At 34.5% G+C, this 23,271-nt stretch overlaps 2 protein-coding genes across 15 annotated transcripts in view; one reads left to right on the forward strand and one right to left on the reverse strand.

Moving 5' to 3' along the window:
* The window catches only part of Appl2 (adaptor protein, phosphotyrosine interacting with PH domain and leucine zipper 2), a 60,883-nt gene extending 43,200 nt beyond the window's left edge, over positions 1-17,683 (forward strand). For 4 of the 9 annotated variants that reach the window (XM_048802776.1, XM_015482816.2, XM_048802784.1 and 1 more), the window contains 4 exons: positions 2,487-2,523; positions 2,733-2,873; positions 3,655-3,702; positions 4,947-6,058. In XM_048802776.1, coding sequence (XP_048658733.1) covers positions 2,487-2,523; positions 2,733-2,873; positions 3,655-3,702; positions 4,947-5,081 — 361 coding nt within the window. In that variant the 3' untranslated portion in view covers positions 5,082-6,058. Of the gene's footprint in view, positions 1-2,486; positions 2,524-2,732; positions 2,874-3,654; positions 3,703-4,795; positions 4,920-4,946; positions 6,059-16,901 lie in introns of those variants that run through there. The other 5 variants (XR_007347419.1, XM_048802779.1, XM_048802780.1 and 2 more) reach the window with 5 other exon arrangements.
* Washc4 (WASH complex subunit 4) overlaps positions 9,970-23,271 on the reverse strand; it is a 58,665-nt gene continuing 45,363 nt past the window's right edge. For 5 of the 6 annotated variants that reach the window (XM_048802749.1, XM_015482818.2, XM_048802764.1 and 2 more), the window contains 7 exons: positions 20,967-21,033; positions 20,430-20,516; positions 16,919-17,066; positions 14,699-14,795; positions 13,747-13,943; positions 13,328-13,427; positions 9,970-12,148 (listed from right to left, as the gene is read on the reverse strand). In XM_048802749.1, coding sequence (XP_048658706.1) covers positions 12,081-12,148; positions 13,328-13,427; positions 13,747-13,943; positions 14,699-14,795; positions 16,919-17,066; positions 20,430-20,516; positions 20,967-21,033 — 764 coding nt within the window. In that variant the 3' untranslated portion in view covers positions 9,970-12,080. Of the gene's footprint in view, positions 12,149-13,327; positions 13,428-13,746; positions 13,944-14,698; positions 14,796-16,918; positions 17,067-18,965; positions 19,164-20,429; positions 20,517-20,966; positions 21,034-23,271 lie in introns of those variants that run through there. The other variant, XR_007347417.1, reaches the window with a different exon arrangement.

The following is a 23,271-nucleotide window of genomic DNA, read 5'->3' on the forward strand; positions in this document are numbered from 1 at the left end:
CACTGAGACTGATCAACTCTACTTAAATACTTTTCCTTTCTTTCCCACTCCATTCCTCCGACCTCAGCTTAATTCCTATGATCAATCAATACTGCTCATTTGTATTTACTTCTAGCCTGTCTTGTTGAATAGAATTTGCAATGGTTTACAGAAATAGGCTGAGGCAAAATAATTGAAAGTTTCAGGCCAGCCTGAGCCTCTCAGTAAGATCCCGTTCTGAGAGCTGGAGATGTACCTTAGCGTGAAAAGACCCGAGTTCAATCCCCACTACTGAAAAAAGAGAAATACTATAAGAATAATTGTTTCAAGTATACAAGAAAACAAAAATTTTAAAAAAAAGTGAGAAAGTTAAACTTAAATTGATACATTGAAAAACCACCCTCTGGCATTTTAAACAACTAAACGTGGACCTTTGTGGATTTTCCAATAAGCAAGCAACCAAATCTCTGGCTAAGGAAGTCAGTTCCTAAGCCAACCTGGTGGAGATTGAGTCCTGCTTTTTCTTCTATTAGGTGCAGGGTCTCTGTTCCAGTGCCTAAGTCTTTGAGTTGATTTTTGTGCAGGGTGAGAGATAGAGGTCTAATTTCATTTTCCTACATATGGATTTCCAGTTTTCCCAACACCGTTTGGTGAACAGGTTATCTTTTCTCCAGTATATGTTTTTGGTGCCTTTGTTTAGTATGAGATAACTGTATTTATACGGGTTGGTCTCTGTCTTCTATTATGTACCATTGGTCTACATGTCTGTTTTGGTGCCAATACCATGCAGTTTTTGTTAGTATTGCTCTGTAGTATAGTTTAAGGTCTGGTATTGTGATGCCCTCTGCTTCACTCTTCTTGCTAAGGATTGCTTTAGCTGTTCTGGGTCTCTTATTTTTTTCCAATAAATTTCATGATTGCTTTTTATGTTTCTATGAAGAATGTCATTGGGATTTTAATAGAAATTGCATTAAATCTGTATAACAGTTTTGGTAGAATGGCCATTTTGACAATATTAATTCTGCCTACCCAAGAACATGGGAGATCTCAATCACAAGATCGAATTTCCATTACATACACACAGCTCTACAAATCTGTTTTTCAGATATACCTGGAGTTGTTACACAGAGATTGATTCACTCTAACCAAACTTAAGAGACCTAAAGGTGGAGTGGATGCCAGTGTTTTAACATACAGTAGTATACATTACTGTTACAAAGTCTGGAATGCTTCTTACCAGCTGGACAGCCCATCTGCCTGTGATTTCTATGGGAGGCCAGACTATAAGAGGGTTTTATACTTGGCTATGGCATTTCTTAGCTGCACAACTTCAGGCAAACTTCCTTAACCTCTGTATCTCAATTCCTTTAACTGTAAAATGAAAACTGTATCCACACCTCATAGTGTTGAAATAAGAAATAATTGAGTTAATATATTTAAAGCATTTACAACTGACTGGAACATGGAAAATGCTCAATGTTAGCTTCAAGAAAGGTAACTAAAACTTTGGCAAAAATGAGGATTTAGTTTCTGCCGTTCATTAAATCTGCCCTTTTCATTTATTTTAAACATTTTCAAATATTTCTGATGAACCTTACCCTGAGGATTAGATTATTATGAATAAAAAATCTTGTTTTTTTAAAAGCTTTTCTCAAGATATGTCCTGGATCTTTTATAGATCCAGGACATATCTTGACTACTCTACACATATCTTGCCTACTCTAGACATTTCAAATATATGGAAATTATAACCATTGTTTTAAAAACAGATTTTTTGCTTTCACCTAAAAAAAACTATACCAATTCCATAATAATTTATACACCATATTAATCAAACTAACACAATATAAGTATATAGGGGAAATTTACCTCTTTGTATTTAAGACAACATTAAATTCTCTAATGCAGGTCCAAGATACATCAACCTTATTATTAAATGAAGCTTAAAATGTTGAAAGAATACAGTCTGAAATGCCTTCTTGAAATTAAACATAACCCCTCTTACATCCATCCTGAAAAGTATAGTTTTGTCAAAACCCCTTCATTCTCTTTTCACACCTACCCCCCCCCCCCCCCGCCCTTTTTAAGTTAAATTTAGAATAAATTGATCCAGCACTTCAGGGGAACTAAAGTAGCCAATGAATGTTGGGAAGGAAGCTTGTACAGAATATGATCCATTCTATTATATACTAGAACTCTCAAAAATTATGCTGCTGCTTTTTGGGGGGGGTAAGCACCAAAACATTGAAAATCAGTTCTTCTACTTGCTTATAATCTTCCACTATAGACAGCCTGAGTATTACCTACAGAGGTTCAAAAAAGGCAGAAACCACAGCACATGGTCTCATGAAACTGTTTTGCCCTGCCCTCAGCCAGACCTTATTTTTCATCTCTGAGGTTATTTGATGACTTCATTCTGAACTTTTACCTACTTTATAACCCCTCTCTCACCAGTTCTTATAAGTTTTTTCAACATTTGTGATATTATAAATCTCTTAAAATTGCAGGTTGATAGATCCTCAGACTCAGGTGTCAAGGGCCAACGTAAGTACCTCATCCGTGTTAATGTTAGTGATTCAATGCCTTTTACCTCACCTTCTACTTTAAACACACCTAGGCACTTAATAATTTGTTAAATTAAATGACTGTCACTACTAGTACACTCTTTTTCATGACTTTTCCATAGAGAATAACCTTATTTTTAAAATCCCAGTTGTTGTGATTACACATCTAACCGTTTCCCATCCCTCCAGTTTGAACTTACCAGTGTCACACAGTTTGCTGCTCATCAAGAAAACAAAAGACTGGTAGGCTTTGTCATCCGAATTCCAGAGTCCACAGGAGAAGAGTCTCTCAGCACGTACATTTTTGAAAGCAACTCAGAAGGCGAAAAGGTCTTGGTTTTTTTGTTTGTTTGTTTTTTAATATTAAGATTCTGTAAAATCTCAATCCAGACAAGTCCATTTTTAATGATTTTCTTTCTGCACTAGCCCCCTGTATCTAGTTGGTCATTCCTGTGCCTCCATCCAGGAGTTCAGACAGTGATAGTTCCTAGGAAGGCCCTACTAAATTAAGAAAACTGACTTGATTAAAGTTTTCCCATGGAACAAATTATATGTCAGCTAAAATAGGGTGAATGGGGAAGAACTATATTAGCAAGATAGTTTATTATTGTAAGGATATCATGAAATGTTAAAAGCAGTTCCCCCAAAATTTGTTCCTTAAAAGAAATAATAAAGCAGAAAGTTACAGTAGAGAATAGTCTCAGAGAGCAAATCAATGAAGATATCAGGAAAACACATCTAAGCTGTTCTTTTGTTTAGTATGAAAAATACTAGAATTATCAAAGTTAATCTTCCTTTTTATTAAGTATCTGTTTACTATTATGTATCTGAACATGTAATAGCTAAATATACTTACTTCAGAGAAAAAAAAAATCCTATCAGGAAATTTAAATGCTGGAATAACTTAACTTTCCTGTAATGTTTTTTGTATGGTATAAATCAGCAATAGGAGGTTAGGACATTTGTATGCTGGGACAAATCTCCAACAGCCAATCCTGTCTTTCCATGTGGACATAAACAGTGCCCTCACTATACTTCCATATCACATTTTTTCCTAAAAATTTTATCCTTTTCTACCTTTACCAAACACTACTTTTCTTGTCTTTTGCAGATATGTTATGCTATTAATTTGGGAAAAGAAATTATTGAGGTTCAAAAGGTAAGGTGGATTTTAGTGCTGGTTTAACAACTATTCTATAGACATTTGTACATTTTTCTCAAGAGAGAAAAGTGATACTCATTAGTCAGTGAAACCAAATTTGGGATTTTCTTTAAGCATTCTAACCACCAGACATCTTTGATCATCTGTTTCCATGTTCACTGGTAGCATATCTATACTTTTTAATTAATAAGTATCATTGCTGCAGCTCCTGCTTTATTAATTTTCTTGCTTGCATATTAGTTGGTTAGGTTTCCCATGAGGTGGGTACCCACCATGCTCTACGGCCTAGCTCCTTAGAGGACGATCATAGGCCTAGCAGCATTGATAGTTATCACCTGGGAACTTATTAGAAATGAACACTGTCTCTCACATTAAGCAGCTTACAGTCTCATCCAACAAATTTTTGAGAACCTATTTTATATAAAAAATCCTGGAATTATAGTAGTGAAAGGAGAATATGGTCCTTCATCCAGGGGTATCTTTAAGTCCAGCAGTGTCTAGAAGAATTATATTACATAATAGAAATGTTCTAGATCTGCATTATTTAATATGCATACTGAATGTGGCCAGTGAGGAACTGGATTTTTAAACTTAAAATATTTTACTTTAAAGAGTAAAATGAAGATACCTTTTTAGTGTAGTCAGTGCTTGAGGAGGGTGGAAGACCTATAAACTTGAAATAATGTCACACACTACAAAGTTAGTATTTAATGGTATAGGTGAGAAGTTGGCACACTTTTTCTATAAAAGGTCTTTATCTTTTAGGCTTATTATCTTCACAGCCTCTTTTCTCTGCTATTGTAACAAAAGCAGCCATAAGCAGTATGTAAATGCACAGCTGTGCTCTCATAAAACTTAGTAACTAAATAAATAGTGAGCTAAATAAATGGCCATGGTTTGTCAACTCCTGATGTAGACTAAAGACAGAAAATAATGGGGTTTAAAGACAAAGAAGACAGAGATTTTATGAGGGAAGTTCCTGTATGGACTCTCTTTGGGAAGCTAATTATGGGTATCTAAGTGATATTATGACCAAGAGGAAAATTAGCCTGGACTCTAGAATAAGTAATGCCTTTGAGTTTTTTTTCAGCAAAGTGAGGAGACCCAGCTGAAAGCCCACATTGACAAGAGTCAGGAGGAATGAGGTTAGGTAACAGAACACATTGAAAGCCAAACTGAAGGGGTTTAAGTGCATCTTAAGCATTTTCTTTTTTCCTTCTTTCAAACTCTCCTAACTTCAGGATCCAGAAGCACTGGCTCAATTAATGCTGTCTATACCACTAACCAATGATGGAAAATATGTACTGTTAAATGATCAATCAGATGACAATGATGGAAATCCAAGTGAAAATAGAAGCGCAGAATCTGAAGCGTGACTCACTGGGGCCTGTGGGGGAAGCGCGCACAGGAAGGAAAGCTACCTCCTTAAGGGTTTTCAACTTCTCTGATGTATAGGCACACTGACCTGGCTTCAGAATGCTGACAATCGTTTGTGGAATGTGCCCCTTGATGCCTTGATACTGAGACTTGGGAGGGAAACAGTTAAGAAAAGGGTGAGAGCCTTCCTACCCATCTACAAATGTTATTTTAGGTGCCTTGTGGTAAGTCTTTTTTCCTTAGATTGCATTGCAGTGCCCACAATGAGAGCTATGAAAAATGCATTGTTCACTTTATTTGAATGTCATCTCTTGAGTTTCTAGTGTCTGTTTTAAAGGTGGAAAAAAAGTAGCTTTACAAGTTGATAAATACTAAGTATTTCCTATTAATATAATCTATTTTTATATTTTACTTAAAGCTTATCAAGTGCCTGTCATCCTGAAGGTTGTATATTTATAATTCAGCTTATCTCATAATTGGACCTAGCAGCATTACTGTGTGCAGTGAGGTGACAAGCACTGCTTTGAAGCCCAAGCACCAGTAGAGATGCAGGTCTAGTATTGGCAACTATGTTAGACATCATGCAATAGAAGGACTAGTAGATGAATACTACAAAGAAAGTTTTATAACACAACCTCACTGAACCAGCATTCAGAAGTTTAAGGTCCTCTTAGATATGACCTTTTAATGGCTATTCAGGATGCAGCTCTATCAGTTCCTGTTTCTTCTGAGCCAGACCCTCCTCAAGGAAGGGGTCAATTAATTTTTAAAACTCACTTGAAGCACAGCTGGTCGTGGGGCTTGGTCTTAAGTTCCTATTTCTACCCCAATATTTCTGGTTCCTAGACTCCCAGATCCCTCTTAGCTATGAAATAAATATAAGATCATGAATTGGTACAGTGTGTTTAATTGTAACCAAGTTCAACAGACTATCATTTTTGTAATTAACCAGCAATAAATATTACCATTCTGTTTCTTTCTTTTGCTTGCTGTTATTTTGTAGAATATTTCCTGGAAGGAAACTAGAGTCAGTTCTCTGGATATAACAATTTCACAAAAACAAAAAACCACACACCACTAAGGTTTAATGAAATCACTGCAGAGGGGACAGCTCATCAAAAAGTAACTATTCAACATGAGTATTTTTTTAAATGGGGAATTAATAAAACAACCTTTGCAACCCAAAACTAAGTTAACTTCATAGGGTCTATTAGAAGAATCATCCTGTAATGTGTACACCATCAGAGACATGGATAGCTGATCTAAGCCAATATGAGACCATTAAGTGAGTTCTAGATTCATTCTAACTGTAGTAGATCAGTAAATCCTCAGCTGCAAAAGCCACAGTCCTCCCCCACCCCCAATAGACTTTTTCAGTGGAGGGAGGTATGAAGTAGAGAATCTCAAGTCTTGAACAGTTAGTTACTAGGTTGGAAACTAAAGCATTGTTAATACTGTGGCTTAAATAAGATACAGACCATGCAGAAAATAAGGAAAAGATAAAAAGTCTGAAATTCAGCACCTTAAAAAAACTTCATCACAAAATACAAGGGCTGGGGAAGAAATTCAGTGACAGCATTTGCCTAGCCTGTGTGAGGCTCTGGATTTAATTGATACCCATCATCATCAAAAAAAAAAAGAATGAAAATATTAACTAAGCAAAGATACAAGACCAAATATTCAGAATATATAAAATACTCCCAAGTATTTTAAAAACGTACAAAGTCATGAAAGCATTTCATAGATTAAAAACTACAAAGGACTCAAACAGAATTGTGCTCATTCTCTCATAATAGAAAGTGCAAACTAAAACCACAGACTGCAAATATTTAGCTGTTGGAAGGGAAAGGAGCAATGGGGAGTCTAACCCACTGCTGAAATGAGAGAACAGTGTGACAGTCTATAGTAAATTTGAAAGTGTGCCTGTCCCACCACTTACCAGTTTCAACACATGCTCTAGGACATGTACAACAGTGATTACAGCAAGAATGTTCAATAGTATCCCAATGTCATCAGTGGTACAGTAGGTTAAACATCTACAATCACTAACAATATTAGAGAAGTAAAAATAAGATATAGCTATGCACCAACATGCATTTCAAAAATCATACTAGAGTCATAAAAACACAGTGTAAGATGCTATTTATGGTAAGGATAAACATGCAAAACATTACATTATTTAGGAAAATACAGAAAGGTGATAAAACTAAACAAAAGCAATAGACCTATTTCCACCAAACCCTGAACAGTAGTTGGGGGAATGCTGGGAGGGAGCCTCTGAGGAAGTGGGAACAAATGTTCAACCAACACCGTCACTTCCCGAGTAGTATTCTTTAAATAGGACATACATATTTTTAAATAAAAATTTTAATTTAGAAACCAGGTGATCTGCCCTTTTTCTCAACTTACTGAATTGTGTATTAATGCATATAGAAGCCCTGTGAAAAATTAATGAGTGCCAAATGAATGGTGGGAGTATAGGAAATGGAACCTTTTTAGAAAACCAGCTATCCTCACCAGTTTCGATTTCCATGTGGATTTCTCCATCACATACCCATAAGTCTGCCCTCTTATGACTGCTTTTAGAGAAGAGCAAGGCCTTCTTCACATTTACAACTAGCCTAGTCACTGAGCTAAGAACCTAGACTCGCCACAGTCAAATACAGACTGCTTTTCAAACTCCACCTAAAAGAGTGATAATAGCAGCTAACACTTATATACCAAATGCATTTCTACCTAAGAGTACAAATCAATAAGCCATATAAAAGCTAAAATGTAAAATATAAAGTGTTTTATATAAATTAATCCTCAAAATCCCATGAATTCCTTATCCCATCTTGTGCCTATATAACCTCACAGGCAGCAAATCAAGATTCACATCAGTCTGTCCTTGGAGTGTATGCTTCTAACCACTATGGGTTATGTATATGATCTCAGAGATAAGCAATTACCAAATATTTCTTAGTACTAAGCTGTGAAGATTATTCTGATATTCAGAAACTATATCAAAGTATCTTTATTTCTACAAAAATTGTTTAAATACTTTAAAATTGATTTTATATCAACAGATACTTCTAGGTATAAAAGTTTCCCCCCTCCTTAATGAGGGCACTACTACAGAATGCTTCAGTTTACATATATCTTACATTATACAATGTTTTAGTTCTTAAAGATGATCCCAGAATTATGACATCAGACATGAATCAATGGAAAGATAAATTTCATCTATATTCCTGCGAAATTTATCTCCACTAATGGGAACTCGAGAGATCACTTAGTTGTAAGTGGTAATGAAGAGGTAAGCTATCAAAATAGGGAAACTACTTACTGGCCAAACTTTTTATATACTGTACTATATGTAAAAATTTACTTTTATATAAACTATAACTTTGCCATCACCATCTCGAGAGTTCCTTGTACAATCTAATTTCTATAGATTTCCACTTATTCTAGATTCCTCTTTTTTATCTGAAATCTTAAAAACCTATGTAATTGTTCCTAACACCTAAAAGCTTTATTTAAAAATTATTTTTATACAGACAGATACTTCTAGGTACCTGTCAGCTCTCCCTAAGCCAGAGAAGAGCTGATACTGGATGGGAAAACTGCAATGAGCAACCCTGAAGGATGAAGTATCTTCCTCCAGTACACAGAGCAGGCTTTTTTTTACTATTTGCTATATAAGTCATGGATTTCCTAAACTCGGTGGTCTTCAGGAGTAACAAAGCCCCTAGGCATTAAAGCATCTGTCAGGATCCACGAAACATTTCCCTATGGAATTTAAGGGAAAGGGGGACTGATGAAAATACGCTGGTGCTCATATTGCCTGCATTATTGTCCCTTTGGTCAGCATCCATGACATCATGGCAATCAAACGTGGTAGCCTGCAAGTAGGGTAATATCACATCCAAGATCCTTATACCAAGAGCATATGTAAATTGTGGTTTGCATTGACTTTAGTGGCAAACCAAATAAATAATGTTAATCTCCACTGACAAGAAAATAGTTCAATAAAATGGTGCATCAATACCAAGGAGTAGCAGGGTGACAGACATCTGAAACTTCTGCAACCTGAAGCTGGAAAAGAGAATAGTGCCAAGATTTTTAAAGTTGCTAGGCATGGTGGCACATACCTATAATCCCAGTGGCTCAGGAGGCTGAGGCAGGAGGATCACAAGTTCAAAGCCAGCCTCAGCAAAAGCGAGGCACTACGCAACGCTGTGAAACCCTGTGTCTAAGTAAAGATACAAAATTGGGCTGAGGATATGGCTCAGTGTTCGAGAGCCCCGGAGTTCAATCCCCAGTACCCATCCCCCCAAATTATGAAAGCCTACCATTCATACATTCAGCAAAACTAGCATCAAAAAGTAACATGATGTACGTGGTAGTATTATCTTTCCCACAATTTTACAAATTTAATACCTCAGAATAAAAAAGGTGGTAATCAGACATTTCTCCAGCATAATGTTTAACAGGATTGTTATCTCTTGCCCTCCAATGTAGATTTAAAAGGCTCTTGTTTATTACTGTTTCACTTCAACCCATGTTTGTAAATAGGATTATAGATATTTCTAACATATTCAGCACTTCATACTTAGGATCCCTTTCCAGGATTAATAAATTCATGTTGTTCTTTTTATTTGAAAATATCGAGCTATTGGAAAGATCAAGAATGGATAAAGGAAAGAAAACAAAGGTTCTTTTCCTGGGATAGACAAAATCCAATCCCATTATATACTTGAAATTTTTTGCCTCTGGACAGCTTGCAAGCATTTTTTCTTTGAGGGATTCCATATACTTTATTTGATTTCAGGGGACCCAAAAAGGTAAATGTTAAGAACTACTGGTTCAAGACATTCAATTTTGAACATAAACATCCAGGGGAAGGAAAAATTTAAAATTATATTTATTAATGTTTTATTATACATATTGTATTTTCTTAGAATTGGGAGAGGGAACCCCCACTCAAGTGAGGTAACAAACTTGCCATCCTTTACAAAATTTAATTTGAACTGACAATGTATGGTTAGTCCTTAATTCCTGAGAATTTGAACATCATTAAGTTTTCTGTGAACTTATAACAAATGTTCACATTAATTTTTAAATTACAGTATGTCTGAAAAAATATTAACATTAATATGTTAGTAAGAAAAAACATCCAAGTGTATATATTAACTCAGGTGGGAATATACTGAAGCCCTGTTGCTCTGCAGTTTGATACCATTTAAATACTTTTCAGAGATTTTATTTCAAGTATGTGAAATTATAATTTCTCCAGACTGCAGTGATGTTATTTTGAACTAAAGGTGAAATAATAATCTGTCACTTTCTTCTCAATTGTAGGTATCCAGGGAGTCAGCATGTGGCCTCTAGTATTGATAAAATGATTAATTTACATATGGGGATAATCAAGATGTGATTCTTTTAATCACAATTTCTATCCCCATTGAAGGATATAATTTTAGAAAGTTAGAGAAGAAAAACAGAAAACAATACTGTTGCTATGAAATGGTGACTAATTTGATACAATTAAATGCAATATCATTAATATAAACATTTATAATAATGAAAATATAAATTATCAATTATGCAGCATGCTTTAGGGCCATTTCTACAGTTAGTATGAATTAAAAATATCAAATGTCTTTAATCTATCCATTGTCCATAATTTTTAAGCCATGTTTACATAATAAACATAAAACAGTTTCTACAAATTCTGTTTCTTCTGACTTTAATAGAGAAGGTATTTATCTTGGGCTGGGAAAGTTTTCCTGACCCTAAACCAATGAGCATAGACAGAGCACTGAATACCCATTCCAAAAATGTTAGAATTCCTTCCTTGCAGGATTTATCCAGAGAAATGTTTAGCAGGCAAATGCAACAGAAAAATCAAGCATTTTCCCAAAGGATATTTGTATTACATTTAAAGTTTTAAATTTTCCTTTTCATCATAAAGGTATTATTTTATTATATTTAAAAAGGCCAAAATTAAACCATGTAATTATTAACTAACATCTTTACAAAAATAAAGCCAGTAGCTTGCCAGGAACTAAAATTTACTCAAAATCTTTCTATATTTTTAAAATCAGGAAGTGATTTATTAGAGTTTTATTCTCACAGTGGTAACTTTTTAAAAGCCTGCACAGTGCAATTATTCAATCTTGTATTTTAGATTATACTTGATATGAAGAAAAAGCCTGCCCAAACCATCAGGATTTCAATTTAACCTAACACAGAAGAAACCTGAGTTTAGATGTAGAAACAATTCATTCAACTTATTCTGATATCAACCAGAAGTGAACAAGCAGGATTCTATGGCTTTATCTGACTTTTGAGTATTAAGTAAATCTTAAAGCAGTTGTTGGAGGTTAAATGTTCCCAAAGCAATGTAAACTAATTACAATGTCTCATCAAAAGACATCAGCAGCAGCTCTTGTGAGTCACACGAAATTAACAACGAAGGATCATCAGTTATACTGTACACAAAGGGTACATAACACATTTGTACCTCACCTCCAGTATCAAAGTCGTCTTCACATACTCTTTTTGTAAGAATATTGATATGTATGCTTCATAAATTTCAGGTTCAATTCCTTTTTTTTTAAGACATGTATTTACTGGCTATACAGTATATGCATTGAATTTCCAATGACTTGAGATAAAGACTTATGCAAATATAAATTACAAACACTTGAAGACTGCAAGAGATCTGAGGTGACATTTTAGGAATCTGGATTTGCCAACAAATAATTTTTCCTAGAAACATCTTCTAGCCTAAAGTCTAGGCAAAAGTCAAATTTTAAAATCTTATTCTCAACCTTTGAAAAGCAGAGCCTTTGTAAACAGAATGGCTGAACTTCAGAGTACTGCCTTAAGAGTTGTCACAACTAAAATACTTTCCAGAGATGTGACCCAGGAAACAATTTGATGATAGCTTACAACATCCATTTCACTGGCAAAAATATTAACACAATTCTGATGATTTCATACCATCAATATCACTTCACAACAGGATCAGTAGACACAGTGCAGTCAGACAGGTCTCCATTGCTTGTTTTAGTTTCTTCTAGAAGTATGAGTGAAAACAACAATGGTCATATTTATGTTCAATTTTAAAAAGTGAATTAAAACGTAAATAAAATTTGAAAAGAGCAATATTGTTACATATCAAATTAAAAGGTTGTATCCATCAAACTTTTCTTTAATATAACAAATTATAACTAGTTTTTGTTTTGTTTTACATAGACCAAATACTAAGCAAGTTCTGACTGGTTGTTAATGGAAATGCAGAGTTGAGAGAGAGGAATCCCAACTGGGGAGGGACTTCAAATTGAGCATCTTTTTCCTGTGGAATCTTGGTATCTCTCATCTAAATAGGTTATGCTCCCCCCCCACACCACTTCCTCCAGTTGAACCAAGAAATCACCACTATGGTGCACTGCCAATACTGACAGAGATGTGGCAGCAAACTCACATATTAAAATTGTCCAGAATGAATAACTTTCCATTTGTACTTGTAACTTACTTTTTATAAACAGCTTTTTACTGTCTCGGATCAGAACAAAATCCTGGCATTTTGTGCAAATGTCATGTGCATATACTATTTAACAAATGAAAATTATTTGACAAATGTACTCATTCAGCAACTGACATCCCTGAGCAATCTTTAGCTAAAATACAGTTAAGAAGTGTAACTTGAGCATGTAAGTGATAATACATCAAACCAGAACCCTAGAGAGTTCTTCAAGAAAAAAATCAAAGCAAGGAATCCATTGCCTTGAGACTACAGGGTTTGGTGGTTTTGCTTTAAAGCAAATGGTCTAATCCATCTGCAGTTTTTTTCCAGTCACGGGCACTGAAAACAAGGTTTCGGCATCACAAAATGCCTAAGCAGAACCTAAGCACTCAAGTTTCTGCACAGTTTAGATTATATTAACTCAAATTCTTCCAAATCTTTTGCCTTGAAAATGAACCTAAATGGAATTAATTTAATAAATACTAAATATCTTCCAGATAATAGTCTAAAATAATTTTAAGCATGTTTAATTCTAATTCATGAATTAAGTAAATTTCTTTTCAACTTAAATATAGGCATTAGTTTTTTTTTTTAAAGACTTACTTCTAGGTCTATATTATTTTCCAAAAGAAAAAAAGAAGCTAGAAATCTGACCCAAAAATGGTGCATTCATGTCTACAGTTAAAAAGAGATTTATTGTTTTTTTCCAAATTCAAGTCACTCACTGACCTTCCTTTTCTTTCTTTTCTTGGTTCTCTTCAGCTGCAGTCTTGTCTGCTCTGAAGAAAATTCTTGCACTGCTCAGTGAGAAATAGAGCAATTCAAATTCCTAAATAAACAAATTTGAAATAAAAAGGAAAAATGCTTATTATCACAAAATATCAAGAATAAAAGAAACAAAACTAAAAAGAAAATATTTGTACTTTAATGTGTCTTATATTAAAACCCTCTGGCATAAATCATAAATAAACTTAACTAAGTAGCCCATCCATTATTAAGATCTGAATCAAACAACTTTCAAATATCATTAATCCTAAAATATACCCTATATTCCTCTCACTTGTTTAAAATGGGGTTTTCCATATGGATTATGGTTTTCAGATATCAAAAAGCAAGTCAAAGCAGATTTGACTTTTACATTCCTCTACCTGTAGATAGACATCCAGTCGCTTCTGAGTGAGGTTCATGGTTTGCAATAGTTTTTCATCTTGACTAGCTGATTGTATGTTCTGTTGCTTAGCAACTGCTCTTATCTCCTTCAGGTATTTCTCTCTAACAGACTGGAACCAGTGAAGTGAATCAAACTCCTGGTACTGATCCAAAAGCTTTAGGATGTAAGCCACACCTACAGTCATAAGCAAAATTACAGTGAGTGTAGAGGTGTATTCTATGCCTTCACCAATAACTCTTAGCAATAAGCTAACCATTTTGAATCAATACTCTTTCAAATCACATTTTACTGCATAAATGAGTGAAGCTACCAAGATGGCTTAATTTTCCTAAGAAAATATGTAAGAATGTAAAAAACTAAAGAAAAATCAATTAAGAAGAAAATAAATAATATGGCCTGCAAAAATATTGGGCTATTGAGGGTAGTGAATAAAAAGTTTCACTGATAGGGCTGGGGCTGGGTCTCAGTGGTAGAGCACTTGCTTCACACAGAACGTGTGACACACTGGGTTCAATTCTCAGCACCACATAAAAATAATAATAATAGTATTGTGTTCATCTACAACTAAAAAAAATATTAAAAAAAAAAGTTCCACTGATAAAGAGCAAGTGAAGAGGAAGTTACAGGCAAACCAGGGAAACTAGATACAAGATGCTTAAAACTATGAAAACCCAACAAAAACAAAGCCTAAGTGTTCAGTCAAGTTAGAAAAGTGATTAGCAATACTAACAGACTATTGAAATACAGTTAAGATGATGAGGAAAAAAAAGTATTGTCAGATGACCCCACTAAAATGAAACAAACAGTAAGCACTATCCCATGAAAAAATCAATCTGTAAAGAGCACAAAAACCTATTTTTAAGTCAATATAAAAACATATTTTAAGGTGAATATAAAATCAGTGGGAAAATAGTTCCATTTAAGCTTACCCATGGCAAAACCATCATCAGTAAAGGCTGCTCCAATTTTATTTTTTTTATTCAATTTTTCCTTGCAACTAATGGAATGCTCTACAAAGTTGAGAGTCTAAAAAGAGATAAGATATTAAAGAAACAACTGTGTTAAGAAAGTCTTTAGAATCTTCAGAACAGACATTTCAAAAACTGCAAAATGAACCTCTAGGTTCCTGTCTTTCGTTCTGAAACATTTGCCTAAGACAATCTCTTATTGAGGACACAAATCCGTTCAAATGTCTCTTAATGGCTTTCTTTCCAAGCCCTTAAAACATGGGTCCTCCTTCAATCACTACTTAACCCAAGCACAGTGTATATGATTCATTATAAAGTATGATACACATTTTAGAGATGAAAACACTGAGCACTGGGAGATTTAGCATCTTACCCAAAATGATACAAAAAGAATGTAGGAGTCAGAAATGGTCCTGCTTTATAACAAAATACTCGTAAGCCTATGCAGGAAGCTTTTACTTATGCCTGCTTGATTCATTCTAAAATACTACTTATCATGTTTTTGGTTAAAAGGGATTAAAAGTCCTTTGGCTAAAGGGTGAATTCCTCAAAAGCGGTACCTCTCTTGAAAATTCAGCTTTTCCAAAATACCTTATCTAATCAATTTGTTCAACAAAGATTTACTGAAGCTACTATGTAACAGGCATAAAAGAACTTTTGATTAGGAAAAAAAAAAACTGATTACCATCTAGAGTTTACACCAAGCAGCACTCCTGGCACAGTAGATTTTTTTTTCCTGTCCAACATACTAAGCCATTAGTCATATGTGGCCACTGAGGCTAATATAACTGAGAAAGTGAACTTTTAATTTCATAAAATTAAAAAAAAAAACTTTTAGTGGCCACATGTGATAATACAAGGACAGCAGAGCTATAGAGGGGTACAGAAAACATTGTTTAAAAAATAATTATGATACAGTGATGAATACAGTTAACAGCCAACACTGAAAACATCAAGTTTCACTTTTATTGCCTGTGAAATTCATTTCACAATCACGTATTTGCAAAATATTTTTCAACTGTTATTTAAATCTTTTTTAAGATAGCTTATTTACATTTTAAAACTGTAAACTTGAACACAAAGGTAGTGTTTTATACTTCTTGGTAGGGCTCTTAGTCCATTTGGAACTGAATTCTGTAAATCTCCAGGTTCCCCCCTAAGCTCACCAATGGTTTTCATTACTGCTACTGGGGCCTAAACATTTGTCCTCCATCTTAAAGAAATACGGTGAGAACTCACCCTAAGTTAACTACAGTGTTGCCACATACTAGTTTGGACCTAGCCTAAAATGGAAAGATGCTTATTAGATGAATGTGGACATCTTTGCTCTATCATAGCTACTAAATTGTAATGATAACTAACAATAAGTATATAAAACAAAATTTATGAAAAACAAAAGCTATCAATAAGTCAATAGCTATTTCTGATAGGTAATAACGGTTATGTAAAATGTATGAAGATGGGTGTCAACAATTCAGGCAAAAATATGAAAAGTTGTTATTCTTGGTCAAAGGTAGATATAATAAAAAGCTAAAACTGCAAAGTGATGTTTAGATTTTAGAGCTATCTATTTACAAATTGAAAAACTTTTATAGAAAGCTTCAGGGAAGATTAACCTCTCTAAACTTTTGACTCCATTTCCCCCACTGGAAAAACTGTCTTTATAATGTCATTTTTGTTAATAAGCTACTTTTTGATAGTGACTACAGAAATACAGAACATATTACATATTTTAATAAGGAGAAAGCACTAAATATTTAGGTATTGGTATTTACTACTGAATAGACAGAAGTTATCCTCAAATAACAGGCTTTTAAGAGAGATGTTAGAAAAAACTTTATATTAAAACAGCTGAAGTCAGTCTATGCTAAGCAATTAAAATGATTACATGGTATTATTCTGGCCAAAGATTCTATGGGATATGTAATGGCATATACTCAAGTAATTTAAAACACTCTGATTTCTCTGGCAGTATATAACAAATAATAATCTCTTAACTATTAAATAAGTTCAACATAGCTAATGAATAAAAAAAAAGTTGGTCACATTCACTGAGCTCACACTTAGTTTTACCTACAACCAGAAAGTCAGTAATACAGTCTGTGTGCATTTCATGCTTACAAGAAAACCAGATTTATTAATACTCTTTTCAAATTCATTTTAGGTTCTGAATATACTCACTAGAGGAGGAACAATGATATAGAAATTTCGGAGATGTATATTCTTTGGCCTTCGAAATTCTGGAGCAAAAACATCTACAAGCATTTTGAAATATTCTGTGCCTTCAGCAGAATTTCGTGTATGATCACTGAGGACCGAGTCCAAATGCCTAAAAACCAAACAAACAAAAATGTGTTTCCTCTTTTAAACAAGGTGTGGCCTTTAAAAAACAGTGTGTGCTTTTAGATAAAAGCACTCATAAGCAGGAAATATTATACAATTTCTATATAAGTTTCCTTGGAGTTCACAATGAAATAATTTTCTTATGGGAAGAAACTGATTAGAATCATCTAGTTAACTTAAATATTAAAACAGAATAGAGCATCCGGGGACTTAAAATGATAAGGTTCTGTATTTCTTTTCCCCACAATGAGCCCTGTACAACATCTCATTGTAAGTAAAGTCTTCATTTTAAGTCTCTTCACTAGTCCTTCCTCTACATCTCCTTACCTCAACTTAAACCTGGCCTTCTTTCAAGAAGCTTTTCTTTCAATCTTCAGAAATATTAGCTGCTTTTCCTCCTGAAATCCTCACTTCAGAAATATTAGCTGCTTTTCCTCCTGAAATCCTCACGTATACTACTTCTACATGTTATTCCTCCACCAGAGGAAGGCAGAAATCTCTCCTTTAATCCAACTACATGATCCAACTACAGATGCTCCTCAACCAACAATGGGTTTGCATCCTGATAAATCCACAGTAAATTGAAAATAAAGTAAAAAAAAATGTGTGTATACACGTAGCCAACTGAACACGATAGCCTAGCAATGCAGTATACTGGAGTATATCAGTTGTTTCGCTTTCTGATTGTGAGGCTGACAGGGAGCTACAACTCACTGTTCTGCTCTGTATCGCACAAGAGGTTCATAATGCAAATTGCTACCCCAAAAAGAGATCCAAATTCAAGACATACAGGAGCTTAGGGATGCAGTTTAGTGGTAAAGTACTTGCCTCGCAAGCACCAGGTACTAGCAAGCACCAGGCCCTAAGCTTGATCTCAGCACCACAAAAACATAAATCAAAATAATCAAAGTATAATTTCTACTGAATGCTTTATCATTTTCACACCATCCTAAAATTGAAAAAAGAGTAAAGTTGAAAGTAAAATAAAATGGTAAGTTGAGCCATTATAAATCAGTGGTCATCTGTATATTCATCTACTCTTTTGGAAAGCAAACATCTACCAATTTTTAGCCACTACCCTAACTTAGAATCTAGGACTAGGATGCCTTCCCCAGTTCTCTACTGTTTATGTGGATAATTTACTCATTACCATGACCCCACAACTCTTGGATTTCATCTGCCATGACATTTCTTCACTTACTATTAACCATCCTCTCCCTTGCACAAATGTGGATCTTTCAGTTAGCAATCGGCTTTACCCTAGATATCTTAAAAACCAATATCCTACTGTAACTTCCTTTGGCTTCTTCAAAGTATTTTTTAAACAGTCCCCAATTTTGAAGAAAATGATGACATTTAACAGGAGATAAAGGGTCCAATTTTCTTTCTTTGGTATGCAAGCCACAACCATTTTAATCATTTTCATGACTTCAAATGACTTTAATACCTGTCTTCTGTAATATAGTAAAGCACTATGCTATCCAGTAGGATACTGCAGAACAAAGTTTCTGTGTTCGGGTCATGTTTTCATTAAAATGTACACATATATTTTCTGGTATATTTTAATATTTTTATTTTTAAAAATATCAAGCCTATAAAAAAATTAAAATATAGTATAATGAACCCTGAATGCCCTTAATTAGATTCACACTTCTTCACAATTTACTAGTTTTCTCTATTTTTCAGAAACATTTCAAAATTGCAGACCTCATGTCACTTAGCACATAAATACTTCAGCATTACTTTATTAGAACAAAGACATTTCCCCAAAAAGCCACATCAGTACACCCAAGAATAAAATACAACATTATCTAATACACAACCCATTTTTCAAATCTCCCCAATCATTCCCCAAATGTCCTTTATAGATAAATGTTTTCTTTACCTGGATTATGATTAAGGACAACCCCATTACATTTGATTATCAGGTCTCTTTATTCTCCTAATCTAGACAGCCTCTTTGCATTTTTGGTCTTTCATGACATCTGACATTTTTTAAGAGTCTAGGCCAGGTATTTCACAGAACGCCCCACATTCTGGATTTCTCACATTGCTTCTTCCTAATAAATTCAGAGAAACACTCCTAGGAAGAATATAAACTAGGTGCTTGTCATTACATTACATCATGAGGCCATATAATATCAGTCTGTCCCATTACCAATGTGCTGTTTTATCACTTGATTAACGTGGTAGACATCTCTTCTACATTGCAGATAGCTTTTCCCTGTGTGATTAATAAGCAATTTTGTGGGATGATTTTTGAAAATGAATTCTCTGGTTTCCAAAAACTTTTCACCCAACATTTAAGTGTTATAATTGCAAAATGTGATATTTTTCCCCTTAATTTTCTCATCTGCTTTATGTTAGCGGCCATTCTTTTGTTAAAAGAAAAAAACAACTCTGTTTTAACCTTTCTTATTATCACTATAATTCATAGATTTTTTTATTCAATGTTTTATGACATATTTCTATCATTACTCTTTTTTTTTTTTTAAGTTGTAGATGGACACAATACCTTTATTTTGTTTATTTTTATGTGGTGCCAGGGATGGAACCCAGTGCCTTACGCATGGCAAGGTAAGAGCTCTACCAATGAGCCGCAACCCCAGCTCCCCATTACTCTTTTTGACATTCAAACTGTCTCCACTTTGTTCAGAGTGCCCCTTCAAATCTGATTCAATAAAATGCTATAAATATTTAAAATAATATCTACAATTTTCTAAACAAATTCTTAATTTTTCTCTCAAGTTTTATGTTACAAAATCACTAATGACTCAAGCCTGTAGATCTGCACTACCCAATAAGATCCCTATCAGTAGTAAAATGAAAAAAAAATCAGTTCCCCAGTCTAATCTGCCATATTTCAAGCGCTCAACAGCAATGTATGGTAGTGGCTGCTCTCCTAGAGGACTCTACTATGCTGCTTTAGAGGACATGAAAGGAAGGACTGGCATTCAAGAACAGTGTTAATGAATAGAAATATTTTTAAAGAAGAAATAGGTAAATGAATTTTACGAATGAGATATCTGAAATCCTTTTCTTATACTAAATCTTTGAGATAAGTTGTTTGACCCAAACACATTTCAGGTGCCTAGAGTCATATGTGGCTAGTGAGTTCCATACTGGACAGCATGTTCCAGAAGATCCCTTTTTAGTGAAGTTGGAAAGATCCTGGAATGCTATAAGTCTCTAAAAAACAATGTTATTTCATAAACTGAGACCATACATAATTTGCATAATAAAGACCCTGGCATATAAATTACATATTACCCTCTAGTCTTCTCATTAATGTTTTATATAAACACACTATTTTAAACTTCCAAATTTAATTATTCCAAAATTAGACTACCTTGCTGCTTTTAATGTTTCTTCTGAAAGACCTTCTTCTTTCACTAGTTCCTCAAAGTTTACAATATCTTCAAGATCAGGCACAAATCTATATAAGAATTTGGGAAGGAATTTATTAGAGCAACTGACACAGACATAAAAGTGGTACCATAGGACTCAAAATTTTTCAATTATGCATTTAGGAAGAACTCTACATTTCATTAACATTGTTAATATCACCACTTAAGTTCCAAATCAAATTTTAGACATGATCACATTTTAATCCTTAAAATCACATACTCTTTAGATCCTCTTGTTTTCCATACTGACAAATAAACATAACTACAACCTTAAGAGAAATAAAGATTTCAAAAGTATAAAGCAAAGAAATCTAGTAGAAGTAATGGTTTTCTTTCACATTAGAATTAATGGATTTTGTCTACATTTTATCTCAAAATATATTAACACAAATAAACACCTTCTCTATAATCAATAAACAGATTTAAGTAACAATTTTCAAATAGCATAAACAAGGCAAAAATGATATTTGCATCCATACCTAATGGCATTGCTGCTACAATGAAGACCACCAGATCTTATCATTCGTACATAGCCCATAGCATTACCTTAAAAACCACATAAAAAAATCAGATATTTATATAAATAACTCTAAATTCTATAATCAGGAATATAATTACATACAGTAGTCAATTACAAGGTTTCCACTCCGAAGTACCAAAATAATCTGCTATATTTTACTTCTGTTCAGTGTTCCATTAAAAGCAAAACTGTTAACATATTTCTGTACTTAAAAGTTATATACATCTACATTAAATATTTAAAATAAACCTAACTTTCAACAAACTAAATTCATTAAATGCTATGTTAAAATGATCTAACAGTTTTAAATTGTAATATCAATAGTTTATTTGCTTTCACACCGAAATCCAGTTTCCTCTTTTTCTCCCTCCCTCTTCAACAACGTTTGCAGTTATCATCCTATTCCTAATTGCCACATCTTGCCTAGAACACTACAATATGCAATGGTTTCCTGATTTCCCTACCTTCACCATTAGTACCCTGCCGTATCCTTCAATCTTTCATTTAACTAGCAGCTAGTTACTGCTGGAGGCAGGGGCAGTACTGGGGATTGAACTCAAAAGTGCTTAACCACTGAGCCACATTCCCAGCCCTTTTTCTTTTTTATTCTGAGACAGGGCCTCACTAATTGTTTAGGGCCTTGCTAAGCTGATAAAGCTGACCATGAACTTGGAATCCTCCTGCATCAACCTTGTGTGTTGCTGGGATTACAGGTGCGCACTAATACATCCAGCTACAGCTAGTTACTTTATAAAAACTAAGTTGGAGCACATCAGCCTTTTCTGAAAACTCTACAATGGTTTTCCATCTCAATAAAACCCAAACTCTGTATGTTCAACTTCAGTATAGCCCTGCATTTTCCTGCCCCTGGCTGCTGTTTTGCTATCACACCCTACCGATCAGGTCTTCACTAACTCCATTCCAGCCCCCAGCCAAGTCCTCACAATGCCAAGCAGACTTGGGAGTTTTGCAATTGACTGTCAACTGTCAGGTATACTTTTTCCCTAGATATGAACAAGGTTTATGCCCTCATTTTATTAAGTCCCTGTTCATATGTCACCTTCAAAAGCTTTCCCTGAATATCACTGCGTAATGCCCAATCCCATTACATAACCTCACCCAGCAATTATCAGTGACATATTATCTTTTTGTTTATATTTCCCCCCACTACAATGCAAGATCCATGAGTACAGCCTTTGACTTCTTCATTGCTTCATCCCTAGAGTCAGCAAGTCCTAGCACAGGGTAGGAATTCAATACAAAATTGAAGTGAATTGAAATTATTTAGGAGAGAACAGATAAAAAGGTAAGAAGCAGTTAACATTTTTTAACCATTATGGTAACATATGTTTTGACATTAACAACCCTACAAGGCAGGTATCACTAAATCTATCTTAAGGCCTGTCCCAGAGGGGGTTTTGAGGGTTTTTTTTTTTAAAGCACATATTAGAAAAATCAATTATCTAGTTTTACTATTTTCCTCCAAACTGTCAGACATATGTCTGGCTAATTGAAATGTGAGAGGTAGATACAGAGCAATGGTTAAAAGCAAAGCTCTTTCCGTTTCCATAGTTTCCCTTCTCTCTCCCTTTCTCTCCCCCCACTCGTCTCTGTTTAATGTTAATCTTTTCCTCATGCTCTTCTTCCCTGTTCTGATCTTAGTTGCTCTCTTTATATCAAAGAAGACATTTGGCATTTGTTTTTTAAGGATTGGCTAGCTTCACTTAGCATAATCTGCTCTAATGCCATCCATTTCCCTGCAAAATCCATGATTTTGTCATTTTTTAGTGCTGCATAATACTCCATTGTGTATAAATGCCACAGTTTTTTAATCCATTCATCTATTGAAGGGCATCTGGGTTGATTCCAAAGTCTAGCTATTGTGAATTGTGCTGCCATGATCATTGATGTGGCAGTATCCCTATAGTATGCTCTTTTAAGGTCCTCAGGGAATAGACCGAGAAGGGCGATAGCTGGGTCAAATGGTGGTTCCATTCCCAGCTTCCTAGGAATCTCCATACTGCTTTCCATATTGGCCGCACCAGTTTGCAGTTCCACCAGCAATGTACAAGTGTACCATTTTCCCCACATCCTCGCCAGCACTTATTGTTGCTTGACTTCATAATGGCTGCCAATCTTACTGGAGTGAGATGGTATCTTAGGGTGGTTTTGATTTGCATTTCTCTGACTGCTAGAGATGGTGAGAATTTTTTTCATGTACTTGTTGATTGATTGTATGTCCTCCTCTGAGAAATGTCTGTTCA

This window comes from Marmota marmota, unplaced genomic scaffold (assembly GCF_001458135.2).
Source record: "Marmota marmota marmota unplaced genomic scaffold, marMar, whole genome shotgun sequence".
NCBI classification, from domain to species: domain Eukaryota; kingdom Metazoa; phylum Chordata; class Mammalia; order Rodentia; family Sciuridae; genus Marmota; species Marmota marmota.